The 17,522-nt window shown below is 46.2% G+C and overlaps 3 protein-coding genes and 1 long non-coding RNA gene across 8 annotated transcripts; 3 read left to right on the top strand and 1 right to left on the bottom strand.

Moving 5' to 3' along the window:
• The first annotated feature begins 2,350 nt into the window (after positions 1 to 2,350).
• arr3b (arrestin 3b, retinal (X-arrestin)) lies at positions 2,351 to 6,038 on the top strand. The gene is made up of 16 exons (XM_057042571.1): positions 2,351 to 2,472; positions 2,689 to 2,722; positions 3,244 to 3,274; positions 3,374 to 3,434; positions 3,513 to 3,557; positions 3,628 to 3,821; positions 3,921 to 3,980; positions 4,057 to 4,133; positions 4,226 to 4,361; positions 4,424 to 4,508; positions 4,583 to 4,655; positions 4,740 to 4,877; positions 4,995 to 5,072; positions 5,153 to 5,176; positions 5,262 to 5,315; positions 5,519 to 6,038. The coding sequence occupies exons 2-16, from the start codon at positions 2,715 to 2,717 to the stop codon at positions 5,529 to 5,531; spliced, it is 1,077 nt and encodes a 358-aa protein (XP_056898551.1). The 5' UTR covers positions 2,351 to 2,472; positions 2,689 to 2,714; the 3' UTR covers positions 5,532 to 6,038.
• Positions 6,039 to 6,045: 7 nt separating this feature from the next.
• rab41 (RAB41, member RAS oncogene family) lies at positions 6,046 to 13,767 on the top strand. Of its 5 annotated transcripts, XR_008951953.1 has the most exons (9): positions 6,047 to 6,256; positions 7,229 to 7,287; positions 7,541 to 7,594; positions 8,334 to 8,439; positions 10,163 to 10,274; positions 10,806 to 10,899; positions 11,142 to 11,235; positions 11,883 to 11,949; positions 12,085 to 12,163. XR_008951953.1 is itself a non-coding variant. In XM_057042576.1 (8 exons), exons 1-8 carry the CDS (start codon positions 6,178 to 6,180, stop codon positions 12,147 to 12,149), a joined length of 636 nt encoding a protein of 211 aa, XP_056898556.1. In that variant the 5' UTR covers positions 6,046 to 6,177; the 3' UTR covers positions 12,150 to 13,767. The 5 variants fall into 5 exon arrangements, 4 of the variants coding, with proteins under 4 accessions (XP_056898556.1, XP_056898554.1, XP_056898555.1 ...); XM_057042576.1 differs by lacking the exons at positions 8,334 to 8,439; positions 11,142 to 11,235 and adding an exon at positions 7,841 to 7,946 and having other exon boundaries at positions 6,046 to 6,256; positions 12,085 to 13,767; XM_057042574.1 differs by lacking the exon at positions 11,142 to 11,235 and having other exon boundaries at positions 12,085 to 13,767.
• Positions 13,768 to 14,247, bottom strand: LOC130530965 (uncharacterized). Its single transcript, XR_008951954.1, has 2 exons — positions 14,108 to 14,247; positions 13,768 to 14,035 (listed from the first exon to the last, which is right to left on the bottom strand). It is a non-coding gene; the product is annotated as an uncharacterized LOC130530965 (long non-coding RNA).
• On the top strand, positions 14,086 to 17,346 carry stard14 (START domain containing 14). The gene is made up of 6 exons (XM_057042572.1): positions 14,086 to 14,384; positions 14,479 to 14,626; positions 15,049 to 15,152; positions 15,335 to 15,452; positions 15,545 to 15,597; positions 16,495 to 17,346. Exons 1-6 carry the CDS (start codon positions 14,223 to 14,225, stop codon positions 16,699 to 16,701), a joined length of 792 nt encoding a protein of 263 aa, XP_056898552.1. The 5' UTR covers positions 14,086 to 14,222; the 3' UTR covers positions 16,702 to 17,346.
• Positions 17,347 to 17,522: the final 176 nt, after the last annotated feature.

Here is a 17,522-nt window from a genome sequence, read left to right as displayed (position 1 = left end):
GGAAAAGGGGACTTTAATATCTATCTGGCAGATGCTGATGCAGAAACCAAAGTAATCTGTCATTGTTGAGAGGGTGTCACAACACTAACGTGGTTCCCCTCTCTATTTATAACACATGTGCTGCTTATGCAACCATTAAAAACTGGAGAGGACGTTCAATCACAGACGCCGCTGTCAGTTGCTGCGTCTGAGGAAGAATCAGTTGTCTTTGGGGGATGTTTATCAATGGAACAAATAAAGATTAGTCATGAAAATCAGGCAGCTTATGGAATTAATTAATATCGCAGCTGAAGAAGCTAAAAATGAAACTAATCTTTGACTGTGTGAGGTGACAAACAGAGATGTGAGCCACAATTGGCCCCCTTAGGGGCCCCTTAGAGACTAAAACTACTGTTTTTGAGGGGATTAAGTTGCAGTTAAAGCAATTATTTTACATGAAGATCAAGAACAGCTACTTTAAAGGGTTGTACTGCAAATATAATGTTTTTGTGTTTTAGATTAAACACAATTAAAGTCAGTGTAACTGTGAGTGATGCACAATCGAGGCTGAATTTGGAAGTTTGGGTCAGGATTTCATAAGGTCACATTGAGAGCTTTATGGTCCTGTTTCCCATCAGTCATAGTGAATCTGGACCTTGTCCTCGTATAGCCACACAAGGACTGTGTAAAGAAGTGGTAATACCGCAGTGTTGTAACGGACTGGGCGGAGTCTGAGGGCCAATGTCGACCTTCTATGGGAAGCACCTGCCAAACAGCAGATTAAGTGTAAGGGGCTTACATCTCTATTTGTCACCTCACGCACTCAAAGGTGGAAAAAGAAGCCCTGAAATAGGCTGTCCAAACCTATACAGAATTATAAGATTAGTTTCATTTTTAGCTTCTTCAGCTGTGATATTAAGCGGCGCGCAGGAATTCAGCCGAGAAGTACAGACTGTTATCCCAAATGTGAGAGTAGGACACGGCAACTTATGTGAAATGTTGGGGATAAGACCCAACGGCCAACAGATCGCTGGCTTTACAAGCTATGATCTAAATGCTGCATGAAATAATCAGAATATTAGAAAATGCACAGCAGCCTGTTGTGGGAAGACTTAGCCTTTATTAACATGGTCACTTCCAACCTGCACAGACCTTAAATCTGACACACGAATGCTCAGCACTCCTTGATCTCAGGTGGAACGTGACAGTCTTGCTAATGCTAAAACTCGGAAGCGAGAATCTTGCAGGCAGCACTGTTTCCCCTTGAATAGCTCGGCGCAGCTGTGGCTTGTCTTTGCTCTGTGAAGCATGCAGAATTCTGCTCAGAATGACTGTAAAAGGTAATAATAGAACTCAAAGAAATGAAGAACTACAAGAGTTGATTGATATTTGTTGATCACTAGCACATGGCAGACCATAAACAAGGCGATGATAATGATGTGATAGTAAAATTAGCATTAGCCATTGCGCTGTATGTTATTAAACTTTTAACATTTGACCAAATTTTGGCACTCCAAGAAGAAGAACCATTGAATATCTCTGTTTTGCAGGTGTCCCAATACTATTCAATGAGCCAATGATATAACTTGTGGCTATGTTGGCCTGTCTGGTCCAGCTTTAAGGAGATCTCTAATCCTGTCCTGGTGACAGCTGAATCGAGGCCGGCACTAAATCCATGACAGCTAAAGTGTAGTAATCCATCAATAAAACCCATCATCCAGCTCCCAGGCTAATCAATCCATTACAGCTAGCTAAGGAAGTGAGAAGATCCCGCAGCAATCCACTGGATGGATGGATGGATGGATGGATTTAACCGTCACTTGGAGACAAAATAAGAGTCTCCATCTTAATGTGGTCTTTGGTGATGAATGCAGGACTTCAGGAGGAAATTAAAAGCTAAGATATTTCTAGCCAAGCCCAAAGTGTCGCCCCACGGTGCCGACGAAATCTCCTACTTGTACACAGCGTTAAATCAGCAGGTCTCCTTAGTCCCTGAAAACCCGCCATGAGCGCAGATTGAGCAGAGCTTAACGGAGGAGCCATCTGCCATCCTGCCACCACCACCGCCAAAACCTGCAAACAGACTGTGTGAACACACTGTAAACTTTCACCTATAAACAGTAGATAAGAGGTGCATTTACGCACCTAAAGAGCATTGATATTCCATATTTCCTTTTTTACAGGTGAGTTTGCAACCCATTACTTTAAAAGCCCCTTTTAACCACCCCCCCCCCCCCTTCCAAACACAGACATAAAACCATCTTTATCTCTCAGCTTATGCCACATTTTTCACGCACCAAAAACAGCAACACTCTAATTAGATTTTCTGGAAAACGTCCCCCAGTGAGGAGCTGCGTAAGCCAAAGGGAGGTCTCCGCAGATGAAAGGTCATGGTATAAAAGCCAAAGGGCTGCGGCGAGCGACGCTCACACACACTGACACACTGTCAACAGCTAGAGATTTACACAGCAGCACACCGGAGCCTGAACTGAGGTAAGTCAGCAGCTTTGCTTACTGCTTACTGATCTCGTACGTTTCGAAAACAATAATAACAAGAAAGCACTTTTAGAAATATGCAATTGTTTCATCATTTCTGACTGATTCATGAGACTGGTCCATTAAATGATGCTCAGACTGTAACAGGAAGTAAAAGTCACCTTCTGTAACTGTGAGTTAACCGACTCAGCATTTCCATCCTTTTATTTACAGACTGGATCCATAACTTTGCCTTTAAAATGTCAAAGTAAGTATGAGGAGTTTTGGTTGAGGAAGTTGTAAAGCAAAAAAAAAAATACGAGTAATGTTTCAGGAATAACCGGAGATGTTCACCTGTACAAATGTTTTAACCTGCAAAAAAGAAAAAAGGAGACTCTGTTTTTGAGTCAAACTGGGCTCATCACACATTTACCCTTAAATCTGCTTTATCTATTAAGGGATTTTCAGGAGCAATCAAATAAATGTGCGATGTATACGTTGAGTAGATCACAGACATGTGAAATTGAGATTAGCACCCATGGGAGCGACTGCCTGTTTCATCCCGCACACTAATCCAAGCTCACCAGGGTGGGGGTGGACCTTTGGGTGTTTGGTGTCCAGCACTTAAAGGTGACCACAAAAGTGCACGACAACGGGGATTCAGGCAGCTCGAGGCCCTGAAAATACATGTAGAGGCGTCAAAATGAGGAATAGTGATGGAGGTGGGCCAGTGTGAAAGCATCTAGGCAAATGTTTAACTTTCTTTTCTGATTTTTTTTCTCTTTTAAGGGTATTTAAGAAGACCAGCGGCAATGGCAATGTGAGTTTCCAGTTATAACATAGTCATTAAGAGGAGGAGAGCAACATCTCCAGAAATAACCTTGGAGGACGAGTGACTGTCTGCCTCTTTGCTCCGCAGATTACCCTGTACTTAGGGAAGAGGGACTTTGTGGACCATGTGGACTCGGTGGAAGTCGTCGGTATGTCCTGCAGCGTCCACGCCCTCAAACACATCAGCTGTGTATAAACTGATGCCACTGTTTTTTTCCCCTGCGCAGACGGCGCCGTCAAAGTGGACCCTTCCGGCCTCAACGGCAGGAAAGGTACCTGAATCCCAAATCGGTCGGCACCCCGTAATTCCCAGGAACCCTCACGATGTTTTCGTCTTTGCAGTCTACGTCTACCTGGCCTGCGCCTTCCGCTACGGAAGCGACGACCTGGACGTGATGGGGCTGTCTTTCAGGAGGGACATCTGGATCCAGCGCGTCCAGGTGTACCCACCCACGGGGGAGAACACGGCCAAGACGCCGATGCAGGAATTCCTCCTGAAGAAGATCGGAGAGCAGGGATATCCGTTTTCCTTTCAGGTCCGAATTAATCGCACATTTGTGGTTTTACATTTGTTTTCAGCTGAAATGTTGGACGCTTTGACCCGAGCTTCACCTTTTTTGCTTGATTTATTTTAGATGCCCACAGATCTGCCCTGCTCGGTCTCCCTCCAGCCAGGGCCCAACGATTCTGGCAAGGTACCTTTACCCGCCCTACCTGTGTTCTCCACTCTCACCTGGACTCTTTCACTGTGTGGGTTTTGTTTCACTTCAGGCCTGCGGCGTGGACTTTGAGGTCAAAGCGTACCTCGCCAACGCCCCCAACAACGTCGACGAGGTCATCGAGAAGAAGTACGTGAGCTAAAGACAAAGGTGAGGAGATTCCTGGTTCCCGATCCCTCCTGACTCTATGAATTTTGGGGTGGGGGGTTTACGCGTTATAGGGACACGTGTCGTCTGATGATTCGCAAGATCCAGTTTGCTCCAGTTACAAACAAGCCTGGACCAAAGGCCGACATCACCAAGCAGTTCATGATGAGCGACAAGCCCATTCAGCTGGAGGCCTCCCTGGACAAGGAGGTAGGAATTAAGGAAGGATACACCCAACCTATCAGTTCACTCAACAGGCGCCTCCCTTTCAGATCTATTACCACGGGCAACAGATCACCGTTAACGTGAAAATCAACAACGAAACCAACAAAGTTGTGAAGAAGATCACAGTTTCCGGTAAGAAATTTCTCTCTGAATCTACGTTAAGCTGTGATCTGCGACGCGCTGGTGAACCCCTGCCACGTTTCTAGTGGAGCAGCTGACCAGCGTGGTGCTCTACTCGTCGGACACATACACCAAGGCGGTCTGCACCGAAGAGTTCAGGTGAGCCGCTCATCGTTATTTACCAAAACAACAAAAACAACCAAATTAAGGAAAGTGGTCTTGACTTCCCACCACTGCTCGCAGTGAGACGGTGAACTCCAACTCCAAGCTGGACAAGTCCTTCCAGCTCACCCCTCTGCTGTCCAACAACAAAGAAAAGCGAGGTATCTCCGTCAACGGACGGCTAAAGGATGAGGACACCCACCTGGCGTCCACCACGCTGTAAGCCGCTATATTAGGGGGCTTACACTGATCCCGGGATGCGTTTTGATCCTCTTATTGGCTGTTGAGGAGGGAACAACACACACACGCTGATGTATGAACTGTCTTTGTACACAGGAGTCAAGGAGAAAAGGAAATGCAGGGAATCATTGTCTCCTACAAGGTCAAGGTCAATCTAATGGCGTCCAGCGGAGGGTAAGTCCACATCGAGACACCGTCAAGGCTTCATATTTCTGTGTCAGACTGAAAAGTGCTTTGATCTCTGCCCCCTGAAGCCTCTTGGGTGGACTAACAGGAAGGTAATGGCTTTCTCCTCCTTTATTTGAGGCCGTGCATTATATTCTATGGGTACAGGTGTTGATTAATGCACCTTTTCTGTTTCAGTGACGTCACTGTGGAGCTTCCACTGACTCTGATGACCCCCAAACCCGAAGGTGCGTTATTTTTACCAATACTGTCATATGGAATATTCTCTTAAATGAATAATGGATTTTGTCAAGCTGACATGAATGTTATTGATTCTTTCCACGACTGTGCCGAACCCCGAACAGAAGTGTGAGTATAAAACCGCAGAGTTTTTGACGTTTCACCTGCGACCCGCTCTGACAAATTGTTTTCTTCCTTTGGTTTTTGAATTGCAGGACATTGGAATAAATGCCTCTTTTGTTCAAACGACCTTTCCGTTGGCTGCACCTCCTGCACCTGCAATAAACGTGCACGCCGCATGATTAGAGGAGGACGAGATGAATTTGCCACTCGGCACCGAGAACACACAACAAAAGGAACTCATGGAGATACACAGAGAAGAAGCTTGACCAGAACCAGTCTGTCCACTACATGACTGACACCAATGCAGAGAATAAATAGTTTCCCACATGTTAAACGTGAAGAGCCTTGTCTGATGTATTCATTAGGTATTTATTTTAACATGTGAAGCCATTTGTGGCTCTGTGTGTGTTATATGAAGAAACTTTACTTGTGTAGTATGTAACGCTGGCTGCAACCATGACCCAGATGACCGATGATTTACTTTAGTTTTTAATGTCCGAGTCAACCATAGGAAGGTTGGGTTTTCTTATCAAAGCCACTGCAGCATTTCCCATCTCCATACACCGTATTATACCTCCTTTTTTCGTTTCTATTAAAGACTTTTGCCTCTTGGTAGCGCTGTTTTACTTCTCAGAGTTTAGGAAAACAATAGCGCTGGCCGGAGCAGCAGAAAGACCTTGCGTGCTTCTCTCCGGTCTAGACATCGCATCATTAGCCAACTCAGCTAGTTAGCGGCTCATTTTCCGACAAAATGTCAACCACGACCGGCGGCGGGGAGTTTGGCAACCCTCTACGAAAGTTTAAGCTGGTTTTCCTGGGCGAACAGAGCGGTAAGCAGATAAGAAGCGGCCCGATATTGGCGTTGATTTGGGTGGTTGGGAGGAAAACGTTGGAAGAAGTCTTTCAGAGTGACGTGGCTAGCTAGCTTCTCTCTCTAGCATCTATTGAATAATAGCCAGTAACGCAGCCGATACTGTGGAACTGTGATGGCATAGAACGACTTATTCATTTCTATATGTCTCCGTGTAGAGTGCGATGAATAGAGAGTAAGATGATGCATGGAGCTGGTTTATAGCGATGATGTCATTGCGAGTAGCTGCGACACTTCTGCTAAGCTAGCCAAACATCTCTGCTGCTCTCAATGATCCGATACATTTGGTAAAAATCAGCATTTCGCCCGATTAACTCTTGTGATCCATTTACGTTTCTGTTGTAGTGCAAGAAGAAAGCGACAACCAGCGTCTTGGTTATGGCCCTAATCCTACAGCTGTAGCTTAGCGCAGCGTTAGCTTGGCTACTCCTTTCCCCATACTGTGTAGCTTGGCTAGGATAGGCTAACTCGAGCTGTGATTTTCGCTTATACTTTTAAAAAAAAACATTTTTATGGTAAAAAATCTAGTGTATACGCGCAGGGGTTTGGGCTTCCATTTATAACCGTGTACACTGATTCATTCATTCGCCATTCTGGTGACGTTTAATTCACCGCACCGGCAGCATCATGCGGAGCCACGTCAGCCGGGCGGCCTCTCCCCGACCCCCTAATATCGCTTTATATCACGCTGTCGGTCTCTATTACGCACACCCGTCCCGTTATTTGCTAATAAGTGGGCGACGCGATGCCATCGCGCATTAGACCAGAGAACGGGAGCGTTTTTAAGGGTGCTGGCTCCACCCAGAGTGCCAGCTCAGCGTGTGGGTCCATCGGAACCGCCAGCGATGCGTTGACTCATCCATGTGCTGCTTTACTGCCCGTTTCACGGCCCTTTTGCGCAGTTTGACCATTGGTTGTTGTGTTTGCACAGTTGGGAAGACGTCCCTCATCACCAGGTTCATGTACGACAGTTTCGACAACACTTATCAGGTAACGTGCGTGTTGTGCGTGAGTTCCATGTTGCGGCGCCCTGCTCTCCCCTTTCATCAACAGGTCCCTGCTTTGTGGAGCACAGGCGTGATCACAGCAGTGGTTCGCCGAGGAAAAGACTTCCACGCTTGCTATGTCTTTATTCAGCGCCTGAAGTCGTTGGAACCACGATTTGTGTGTTTGTTCCTGTTGTGTTGTTGTTGTGGCGGCAGCAGCGTTTTGGGCTCCAACTGAAGCACTTCTTGTCTTGCAGGCAACAATTGGCATTGACTTTTTGTCAAAAACCATGTATCTAGAAGATCGCACGGTAAGGACGCTTTATGTGTTTGTTTACGTGCACATCCTGTCCAACAATGAGGACGACTTAAACCATATGATGTCATAGCCACCATTTATTTCACTGTCATCGTTCCACTTTTTGACATGAGTCTGCTGTTGATTTTGTTAGACGTGTGTTTTAGTTCCCATCCTTATTTCAAGGTATTGTTTTCCTTCCATCCCTTTGGTCATGATTTGTCCACACATGCCACGCTCATTTCGCGATGGGCCGCAGATCCGGCTGCAGCTCTGGGATACAGCCGGACAGGAACGCTTCCGCAGCCTCATCCCCAGTTACATCCGAGACTCAGCAGCTGCTGTGGTGGTTTATGACATAGCCAGTAGGTATCGTGGCTTCGCCGCGCCTCCTTGTCCTCCCTTTAGCACGAGGAAGGGCACCAAACCATTTACGAGACGGGCAAAGAAGCTCATATCTTTGCCTTAAAGACCTGAAACCCGCTCTGACGGGTCTTTGACACCACCAGTGAGGCTGATGGAAGAGATCCTCTTAATGGCTCATCAGACCCTCCTCTTCCATAGTTCATTTCCCTGCTGCTCATCTCTTTCGCTTCCACATTTCGCTCCATTAAAATCACCGTTTCATCTCCGCTGCTGGGCTCATGTCTGTTCTACTTTGTTCTCCGTCTTCTTATTGTGCCCTCCCTTCTTTATACCGCTGCCCCCGTTCCCTCCCTCCCTCCCTCCCTCCCTCCCGCTCCACTCAACAGGTCCGGCTCCAGCTCTGGGACACTGCCGGGCAGGAGCGCTTTCGTAGCCTAATTCCCAGCTACATCCGCGATTCCACCATTGCAGTGGTTGTTTATGACATCACCAGTGAGTCAGGGCTGCACTCTGATCCCTCTGCAGGGTCTCACTCAGTTGGAAGGAATAATATTGACCTCTAGCCTTTCCTTTCTGTTACACTGACCGTTTCCTTCGCTGTCTTTGCTTCTTAACACGAATGTTCTGCATAAGCTTTACGGTTTCTCACCTGTCGAATGTTCTGCTAGAATACAACGGCTGTGTCCGAAACCACCCCCTATACCCTACATAGTGCACTAAATCGTGTGGACGCCATTTTGAAATAGTGTCCGAATTCTTAGTGAGCATCGCGAGTGCACTCAATGTATCCCACAATGCACTGCAAAAAGTAGTGTACAACCGATGTAGAGGTAAGATCGGGCCTAAAAAATCCAGCCCGACCCGACCCAGGCCCGCGGCATTAAAGCCCGACCCAGCCCAAGCCCGACCAATTACTTGATTTGCAGGCCCGAGCCCGAAGCAAACCCGAAATTTAAATTTATCCCATAGTATTTTGGGCAGAAAAAACGCAAGATCTTTTAAGGTTAAAATAATCTACATATTTTTATGATCATGATAAATGAATGGAACACAGAATAAGAGGCCAGACAAAGAGAGTGAAAGAGAAATCTTGATGCGCACTCGCTTAATTACGCGGAGAAATACTGCAGCCCACTAGGCTTTAAATAGAATAACGCAAATCAAATAAATGGTAAAAGATATATGAAATTGTTATTTCTATAGTTTTGTTTCAACGAAATTTAAAATAAAAGCTTTGCTCTGGCTCTACACTTCCTGTTTAGTAGTAGTTATATAGCAATTACCTTACAGCGCCTTCTCTGTTTTATCCAAATTATTTATTTATAATAAGTATTCCTTAGTTAGTATCCACACATCGTTTTAGTGTATATTTTTATAAACAAATATTTATTAAAAAAAAGTCAGAGAGAGAAGCCCGGCCCGACCCGACCCGACCCGAACGTAATGATTGACATTTTACACATTTTAAGCCCGACCCGAATTTCGGGTTGGGTCAGGCTCGGACTCGGGCTCGGTCTTAAGATCTTAACTCAACCGATGCACCCGAACTCGGTAATATATCCCATCAGCCTTTACGGTATCACGTGGTAATCTGTCGATGGCGGGTAAACGAGCAGTAATGACGTACAAATGTATGTAATATTATGTTATTATTATTATATGCTATTTGTTTCACATATCTTACTAGAGCGTAAAATTCTTTCACTTTAGTGGAACATTGCTGCCTCCATTTTAAATATGTTTTTTGCCTTTATTTATTTATATGCGACTATAAGCATCTTATTAGATTACGTCGCCGGAAATGTCACCAGACACTAATTATTTGAGATAATAAGGAAGTGTTATGTTATTGTTATTGACATTAATATTTTAATCTGTTATTATTATATAAAGATTATAATAGGGTAAAATATTGCATTTTCAAAGAAACGATCGCTGAATGTGTTTGGGTATGTTTCGGATGGGTTAAAATGATTAAATGGACCTGGCCACTTTTCCTGGGGAACGATTCGTTATTATTATGCGACAACATTACGTCATTTTACGTGCGCCGTAGTGTCCGAAAGCTAATTTTGAATTGAGTGCGCTACGTAGTTCACTCAATCCATGTCCCCCATGTAGTGAGTAGTGAATAGGGAACGAGTGTGTGGTTTCGGACACAGCTAACGTCACCTTTTTCGCTGTGGTCATTTCACGTTCTCTTTGACACCCACAGATCTTAATTCTTTCCAACAAACCTCAAAGTGGATCGATGACGTCAGAACGGAGAGAGGAAGTGATGTCATCATCATGCTCGTTGGGAATAAAACAGATTTGGCAGATAAAAGGTACGCGGTTGTGAGCTTCTGGAACGTTATCTCTGTAGATAGTGATCATGATTTAATTCACTCTTAGGCTGGTAAAAATACAAACCATCTAGATTTTTGTCAGTTTGTCCGAACAATAAAGCCAAAGGATGAGCCGTCCATCAGATTTTAGACCTATTCTGTGTATTTATCTCTTTCATTTACATTGGTTTGACGTGACAAAAAAGATGCTCTGTTCAGCGGCCCGATCTTTTCCATGTCGCCACAAATGGCAGCGGTTGTTTAAAAGTGCTACCGTTAACGAACCACGCCGAGGCCTCGCACCCCCCCCCCCCCCCCCCCCCCCAGTTCATCTCATCCAGTCCCTTTATCGACGCTCTAAATATTTTTCTTTCCTATGATTTGACTGTGCATCCGTTCTACCTTTTTATTTTGGTTTGATTATTTTTTTTATTTATTTTTGCTCCATGTCCGTTCATGTCATCTTGATTATTTTTGTGTTTCCCCTCAACATCACCCCCCCACCCCCACCCCCACCCGGGACCGTGGCAGGCAGGTCTCTGTAGAGGCGGCAGAGAGGAAAGCTCGCGAGCTCAATGTGATGTACATAGAGACCAGCGCCAAGGCTGGCTATAACGTCAAACAGGTTGGTGGTGAAGCGGCCGACAGACACTCCTGGAGAGCCGGGCTGTTCCCAGCGTCTGTCCTGCTTCCTGTTTACTCAACCAAACAGCCACTTCTCTTTTCCTGCCTCTGGTTTTAACTGAACTAACTTCCTTTATTTCACCTTAACAGTTTCTCCTCTTTCTCCCTCTCTCTTTTTTGCCCCGTCGTCTTCACATTTCTTTCCATATCTGTCTGTTTGTCTGCCCCCCCCTTCCCGAGCAGACAGATCACCACGGAGGAGGGCGAGCAGAGAGCTAAGGAACTCAATGTCATGTTCATTGAAACCAGCGCAAAGACTGGCTACAATGTCAAACAGGTAGAAGGTCTGCTCTCTGCAGGTAGCCGAGCTAACTCTGCCAGCCACGCCCAGACTTGACCCTTTCTGTGACCTTTGCCCCTCTCCTGGCATCGTGACATGTTCAGCGTGTCCCCTCGCAAGGCCTCGAATGCTTTCATTCATGGTCTGATACAAGGCTGATCTAGACTTTTTAGGTTCCACTCTCAGCTAATGTGAAATGATTTCCCCCTCCTGATTAATTTCTGTGAAAACACATTCAAAACTCCAGCTAATTGCTCAGCAGTGCTGCAGCGGAACAGGGTGGCTACCGTGGCTGTGATGAGGCTCGTGCCGGTCTTAAGCAAGTCTAGATCAGCTCTGTCACGTCTGTGTTTGTGCTCACCAAACGCATCCTCTGCTCTGAATCGCCTGTTCTCTGCTCCACCTGCTTCCTGTGTTGCGTGCAGCCGCCGCCTGTCTGCAGTAGGGCTGGGTGATCCGCCATCACCGAGGCAACGCAAACGACCCAATCTGGTGTTTGCGTTGAGACGATTCTCTGCGTAGAGCATAAATGTTGCGTAACATCCGGTCCGGTCCGGTCCAGGCCGTGTGATGACCCAGCCCTATTCATCTTGTTCTAAATGTCGGTGAGACGTTACACTGAAGCCGCTCTGACTCCGTTTCAGCTGTTCCGCCGTGTTGCCGCGGCGTTGCCTGGGATGGACAGCACACCGGAGAAGAGCAAAGAGGACAGTATCCTTTTCATAAAGCGCTCACAGCGCAGCCTTGTCGTCGCTGCTGGTAACGGGTTACCGTGACAACGGGCGGATAAATCGGAGCTGAAATGCACAAACGCACGGGTGAAGACACTTAACAGATCTGCCCCAGTGATCGACATCAAACTGGAGAAGCAGCCGGAGATGACCGTCACCGAGAGCAGCTGCTCGTGCTAGTACACCCCCCCCCCAGCCTGCCTCCACCTCCACCACCACCACCGCCACAGCTCATCCCCAAGGCCGCTGGCTCCTCCCTCCGATCTGGACCGGCAGACCCGTCTTTTTTTTTTACTGTCCCTCTGTTAGTCCCCCCCTCTTAACCGCTGCCCTCGGCGACTTTACAGAGTAACCTTGTGGATGTGCATTACTGTAATGAAACCGATTGTCTGGAGAAACCGTCTCCATTCCAAACACGGAACATGTTTAGTAATTTGTTGGGTTCTCACCAGTTGCATGGCATTATATATGATTGCAGACTGACATAACTAACCACCCATGAGTTAGCGCACGGTTCAGGTTCTTAGTGCCGTTACTCTCGTCAGTGTTGTAAAGTAAAGCTGCTTGGGATTATTTAACGACTTTAAGGTCACCAGCCCGCCGTATTACCTTTTTATTTCCTTAATATTTTAATGGAAGCTTTGCCTGGTGTCTTTATATCTTTCAGAGTTTTCTCAGCTTGGCTTTCTATCATTTCTGACCCCCCCCATCCCCGAGCCAAATTTGACTGGGACAGACTGTTTTATCACAGGTGACGCGTGTTGGTTTCTAACAAAAATTCTCTATTGCCAAATCCTGTAGGCCACATGTTGCATTTGAGGGTTTGTTTAATAAAGTAAGTAAATATGGATAAAATCAGTCCCACATTTCTAAATGAGCTGCAGGCGCACTAACCAGTCCTTCCCCCCCCCCATGAAGATCTGTTTGAACAGCTCTTTAGTTTTCCCCGTCGTGGCTTCTGCCTCCATCTCATCTCATCGATACCTGGTGTCCCTGACACCGTCCCCAGGTCAGGCAGCATGCTCACCGTGCAGGATCGGCGTGGATAAGAACACAGATGCCTTGCTCATTTGCTCACCAATGTTGTGCACTGACTCAAGCCCAGATATTGTAAAGCCTGACAGAAGCCTGCTGACTGGTTCATGGCTGCAGGTTGCAGATCAGCGCTGACACCCACTAACATCCTCGCTGTAAACAGAAGTTGCTGTATCCCTTTTGCTCTTGCCTGTGTAGGTCCACTGCTTTAGGTTTTATTTATTTCTTTTTAACATGGCTTGACCAAAAAGTACAGATGTTGACGCGCATGATGAACGTTTGTTTTATTTATTGTTTGCGTGCCTGCTGCGTCTCCGCCTCAAAAACGGCTTTTAGGTCTCGGTTATGCATCCCCTGTCACTGAATATTCCTAGAAATAGCTTTCTTTCTTCCTTGCAGTGAGTTGTCAAGAGCTTTACACAGTTGCACTTTCACACACACGCACACACACACACACACTGAACTCAAATCCGCTCTTGCGCAACACAACGCTCGCTTGGAGACGTACATTTTAAAAAATGTATGCATTTTATCGCATCCAACAGCCATTTAACATGAGCAGCTCTTATATTACTTGTCACTGACTAAATACTCGGCTTTGTGCTCCTCTGAATTGTGTCTGTCCATTTGAAATTTGCTGTCTACTCGTGTTTAGCGACATTTGTGTGAATAATGTACTATTATGTGATGTATAAAAAGGAGAGTTAAACACAAGTGTAGGCCGATCACGTGGAATTAAATAAAGATATTTCACCAAAACGTATCAAGAGTCAAGTATGTCGTCTTTATTAAAATATATGTGTATATGACCGGAAACGCCCGATTAGGTCTCCATACTGCGATCGATGCGATGAGCGCACGTGGCAAATACAGTCCCGCCGCGTGCTCGACAACCTTTCCACTTCCGGACACTGAAAACTCATCAATGATTTCTGCTATTACTGTTTCATAACCAGAAGTGTCGCCATCAGCACTTAAATCATGGCTGACCCCTTCTGGGCGCTCCTTGAGTTCACCTGGGTGACGCGCACCTGTGGGTCGGAAAGACAGTGACGTCAGACGGGAGGGGGGCGTCTGCAGGAATGGCAAAAATCCTGCAGGACCTGTTCAGGGATCAGCTCGCCATATATACAGGTAGGTAAAGGTGCGCACACGCACAGCTGACCGGGCTCCTGCTCTGACCGGAGGAAGCGACTTGTTTTTGAAGAAAAGCCCAAGATGTCGAGTATTTTGCCAGATGAGGCGGTCTTTGCTGACTTCAGGAGGCAGTGTTTGTCCACCGACAACTGGGTGAACAAGTATGACAGTAACGGCATGCAAGTGTGGGTCGAAGTGCCCGCAAAGAAAGAAAACCGCGGATCCAAAATCCACAAGATCAAGGTGAGTTTTAATGACTTGTTTGAACAGGGCTGGCGTGCAAGGCGCACTCACCTGCGGTGATTTCTGACGTCCCGACGGTTCCGGTGCGTTTCAGTGTAAAATTGTGATCCGGGACGTGTCCGCCGCCACCATGTACGACGTCCTGCACGACAACCAGTACCGCCGGGACTGGGACCCCAACATGGAGGACAGCTACGACATCGCCCGGCTCTCCGCCAACGCTGATGTGGGCTACTACTCATGTGAGTACACACGCACTCCGTGCGCGTTATAGCTTAACTCCGCCGTGTGTGTTTTGTGGAAAGTGATCCACCTCCACGACTTTCACACGCCTGAGAGGAAAGGCAAATACTGGAGGGGAATTGAATCTGAAGACCTTCCCAAAATCTAGTTTTTGATTTATTGAGAACTTTCTTCAGTATTGTTAACTTCACTTTTTATTATAATTAAAATATTGGAACTTTATTTTGAAAGGGTCTCATAATGGCTTATCATTGTTTAGAGGATACATACAGTTTTTTTCCTTAGCATAACTTGATGAATAAAGTTTAACTAGAATTTTTTTTTATAGATTTAGCCTTCTTTTTAAATTCTTAATCCAAACACAATACTACCAACATGGCCGACGGTGCCTCTGATGCTACACCATCCTCCTTTATTTCAGGGCGCTGCCTGAAACCACTGAAGAAAAGAGATGTGCTGACGCTGCGTTCCTGGAAGGTGACGGACGATGAGTATGTGATCGTGAACTTCTCAGTCAAACACCCGGTACGCCCCCCCACCCTTCACACACACCCTTCACACACACACCCCCACACACACACAGGAGCCATTGTCTTGAGGAAGTCTATCTCCATCTCTTATAACTGATTAACCTTGTTGTGGGCATTTCTCTGATTAGCGTCCAACTTTTTTATTGAACTTATCGTCCGCACTGATTTATGATGCAGAAATACCCCCCCACCAGCAAGTTTGTCCGAGCTGTTTCCATCCTCACTGGTTATTTCATCAAGGCCACGGGACCGACCAGCTGTATCTTCACCTACCTCTCGCAGGCAGACCCTAAAGGTCGGAGCACAAACGCCCTCCTGTCACCGAGAACCTGTTTTACTCGAAGGTTTTTACAACTAGAAATTTTCTCTTCTTTTCTGTCACCTCAGGTTTGATTCCAAAGGTTGTGGTGAACACGGCCACACAGATGCTCGCTCCGAAGGTATGTCCAATCTTATCTCTGAGCCCTTTCAGCCAATTACTTCCTGCTTCTCTGCTGCACTGACAGCCATGAGAACAGTGTGTGTCTGTGTGTCCAGGGGGTAGGTATGTGTGAGAGGTGTGTGCACACACCTAACGTGGCGCGCCACAGGCTCGTGCGGCGAGAGCTGGGTTTCGTGTTTTGTGAAGGACAATTGTAACCATAGAAACTCAGTTGAAGGCTTTCTTGTTGTGGTGAGATTTGCAACAATTAGCAGAACCCGTTTAGCTGGTTTCATACCAACTGCAGATTGAAACTGTGTGTGTGTTTGTGTGTGTGAGAAACTCGAGTAAAACACTGGCTGCAGTGTTGGAGCGGTGACATCCATTTCTGTCGATAAGATGACAAAAGTCCTACTATTTAAAGACAAACTCAATATAAGAAGTTTAAGACAGCTAGAGAGTTACCTTGGTTACAACAAAAACTGGAGTATTTCCCTTTTTTACATAAAATAACAAGAATCCACTGGTTGCATTAGGGTTGGATGGTGGGATATTTCATTTAACAGCTTTGATTTGGAGTTTCCCAGTTAAATATTATACAGACGGGGCGGATGAGCAGTTCCTCTGGGTGTGATTTGTGCCGGCTGGCGGTTGAAATGTTGCAGTTCTCCATTTTAATTATTAGTTCATTGGTCGATAATGACGTGTAGTCACAGTGACTCATTTTAAATTCCAGAATAATCCAGACTCCACATTAGTGAACTTCATAAACCCCCAACACAGGAAGTTAGACACACACATATTAGGGGTATCATGACAAATGTTCTATCTAATTAGACCGAAATGTCTAGTTTCATGACGCTCCACTGAGAACCAAGGTGTGAGAAGGATCTTTGACTCTGGACACTCCTTCTAGGTGATGAAGTGTGTCCACAAGGCGGGTCAGGACTACTCGGCGTGGAAGGAGAATAACTCCCCGCAACACAAGCCCTGGCTGCACCCGGACCAGAACACCCTGCCCATGATGGACCCGGCCGAGCTGTCCATACAGAGGGCGGACTCTCTGGAGGACGTGGACACCTGCACCAAGGAGGAGGGTCAGGACGGCGAGGACAGCCCTTAAACCTGGCAGGAGGGATGTGAAGGACTGGATTTTAAAGAAAGCGGACTCGAGACCACTGAAGTGATTTTCCCTGTCGGTTTGGCTTACGAGCCTGAAGTGTTTGCAGGTTTCCGTCCACCTGATTTTCAAGTCTTTAATCACCCCCCCACCTTTAACGTTATTGGTTTAACCTCTGTTCTGTCTGGGATGTGCTGGAGCTTTCACGCCGTTTCACAGCTGCTTTACTACACGTCCAAAACGAAGGATAAATGTTTTACTGACTTTGTTGTGGCCGACAATGAAGACTAACCCGCCTCTGTCGCTGGTAAATATGTTGTGCATTATATAGATTAGTGTGACTAATCCCTGAAACGGACCTTTGAAGTACGCTGGCATCGAAGGGAGGGGGGTCCGTCCGGAGCTCTGGAGAATGAAGGTCTAGCTAGGTCAAGTCGAGGCGGATTGGGCTGACCAAGGGTGCGTCTTTTTATTTATTTATTTATTTCGACGTTGCAATAAGCTCAGATGAAGTCGTGAGAACGAGAGAGAGCCCTTTTTGTTTTTGTTTTTTTTAAAAACATGCTTTTTGATATCGGAATGTGAACAGAAGTTTTTTGGTTGTTTTTTTTTTTTTTTAAAGAAATAAACCTGAAGAGGTGGACGCTCTTTTGTACTTCCTGTCATTGACTGTTCCTTTGACGACAGTCTGGAGAGAAAGCATCGGGAAGCTGAACGGGTTTGACAAGATGCCCCAGAGCACGCCAAAGACGAGGTTACTGGGGTTCAGAGAACGTTCAAACCAAATGGCGGAACAGCAACGCTCAGCTGTAAAGCCTCACTTT

The sequence above is a fragment of the Takifugu flavidus genome, chromosome 9 (genome assembly GCF_003711565.1).
Source record: "Takifugu flavidus isolate HTHZ2018 chromosome 9, ASM371156v2, whole genome shotgun sequence".
In the NCBI taxonomy this organism is placed as follows: Eukaryota; Metazoa; Chordata; class Actinopteri; order Tetraodontiformes; family Tetraodontidae; genus Takifugu; species Takifugu flavidus.
The sequence above is the reverse complement of the archived record's forward strand: the minus strand, read 5'-3'. Positions and strand labels throughout refer to the sequence as shown.